This window comes from Diachasma alloeum, unplaced genomic scaffold (assembly GCF_001412515.2).
Source record: "Diachasma alloeum isolate Michigan unplaced genomic scaffold, Dall2.0 Dall_scaffold_00381, whole genome shotgun sequence".
Taxonomy (NCBI): domain Eukaryota; kingdom Metazoa; phylum Arthropoda; class Insecta; order Hymenoptera; family Braconidae; genus Diachasma; species Diachasma alloeum.
In genome coordinates, this window is record NW_021680520.1 from 191,662 (window position 1) to 193,283 (window position 1,622).

Consider the following 1,622-nt stretch of genomic DNA (forward strand, 5'->3'; position numbering starts at 1 on the left):
GGGAAGAGGTAGTGAGGGGGTTTGGAGGGTGGCTAACGGTGGCGGGCGTCTATAATTTTAGGGGGCTAGTGTGTGGGGAATGTAAGTTCCCTCGTCACAAACTATATTGCGGCCTAATTTACAAATTCGATTTCAGTACAACAAAAAACGTAAAATGTTTAAGTTTCAATTGTCTACATGAATTTCATACTGTTTGCTGTCAGCATATCGACTATATCGCATACTGGCGGGCCCAGCGGCTGGGATCACAAGTCAGGTCACAATAATGGTATATTGCGCGCGTACTTGAGGGTTACACTCAGTGAATTCACAACTTTTTCGGCGAGGGTTTTGAATTTCCAATTTTCCACTTCTTGCTTCGCTCATCTACTGAATTTCGGCAATCTCACTCGCCAGTTCGTCGACATTTTCAGGATAATTTTTCTGACCAATCGAATTTCTCGTATTACGATTCCTGATCATTGAACTAATTATGAAAAATCCAGCATAAATCAGTAAACATCCTAAAATAGTAATGATAATTCTATTTGAAGAAGAAAGACTGTCTGGAGAAGTCTCAATCGGGGGAGTAGTAAAGGGTGTCATTGCAGGCTGCGAATCCTTCCAATTAACCCAGAGATTGTTCCACTTAGCTGGATCTCCATTATTGTCCCGAGGTATATTAGCAGCTGGAAGTGTAGTGCCTTTATGCTCCTTGAGCAATTGCTCCAACATTTGAGCAATTTCGGGGTGTTTCCCTATGATATTTATCATCTCACAGGGGTCCTTCTTAAGGTTGAAGAGACAGGGGGCCACGAGTGGATTACAAGCAACCTGAGCAGGATTTCATAAAATTATAATTTAATCTGTATACAATACGTCAGGAATGATAGGCCTCTATTGTCTGTCTGTCATTTTTAATTAACTTGTTCGAAGATTCGGCTATAGTTAAAGTAGACCAAGCAGGTGATCGCCTGCATGCGACAGTCGGTATTAGCAGTGCATTAATACGTTTTTCATAAATCTGTATCTTCTTCTGTTTTAACCCTCGGAAAAGAAATGACCGCTCCCCCTAGCGGAACCTCCCATGATTTTCTACTACGGTAGGCAGAGACCGTTAGGGCCGTAGCTGCCACCCGTGATCTTAATACATAGAAATAATTCAAAATGAATTCAAAAATTCATTCACGCATCATTTATTTTATCGTATAAACTTTAATGATCGATAATTTTCGAATGACATTTTTCCATAGGTTAACAAAATTTTAAATATAAACTGAAGATATTTGCGATTACTGATGAAAATCATATGGACTACTCTTCCTTTTCTCCATATTTCCACTTACAAAGTAGCACACTATTTATATTATTAGAATGAAATAGTATACTGTATTACAAGTGCGTAAAGAACCACTTTTTCGCACGCACGCGTAACACATCTAATTTTTTGAGATACCTACCGGGTTCACTGTTCGGAACGGTAGTAGGGGTAAAGTAGTTGTAAGCACTTGTAACGAGATTTTCTCGTTACGGTAAACTGTTTTACCAACTCGAAAACCAATGAGTCAAGAATGGTTAGAGTGAGGGACAGAGAGAGAGAGAGAGAGAGAGAGAGAGAGAGAGAGAGAGAGAGAGAGAGAGAG

General features: G+C 39.9%; 1 protein-coding gene across 1 annotated transcript in view; it reads right to left on the minus strand.

Annotated features, from left to right (window-relative positions):
* LOC107041831 overlaps positions 1 to 1,622 on the minus strand; it is an 82,223-nt gene that overhangs the window by 9,188 nt on the left and 71,413 nt on the right. The window contains exon 10 of the mRNA XM_029126389.1: positions 613 to 813. Coding sequence (XP_028982222.1) covers positions 613 to 813 — 201 coding nt within the window. The remainder of the gene's footprint in view (positions 1 to 612; positions 814 to 1,622) is intronic.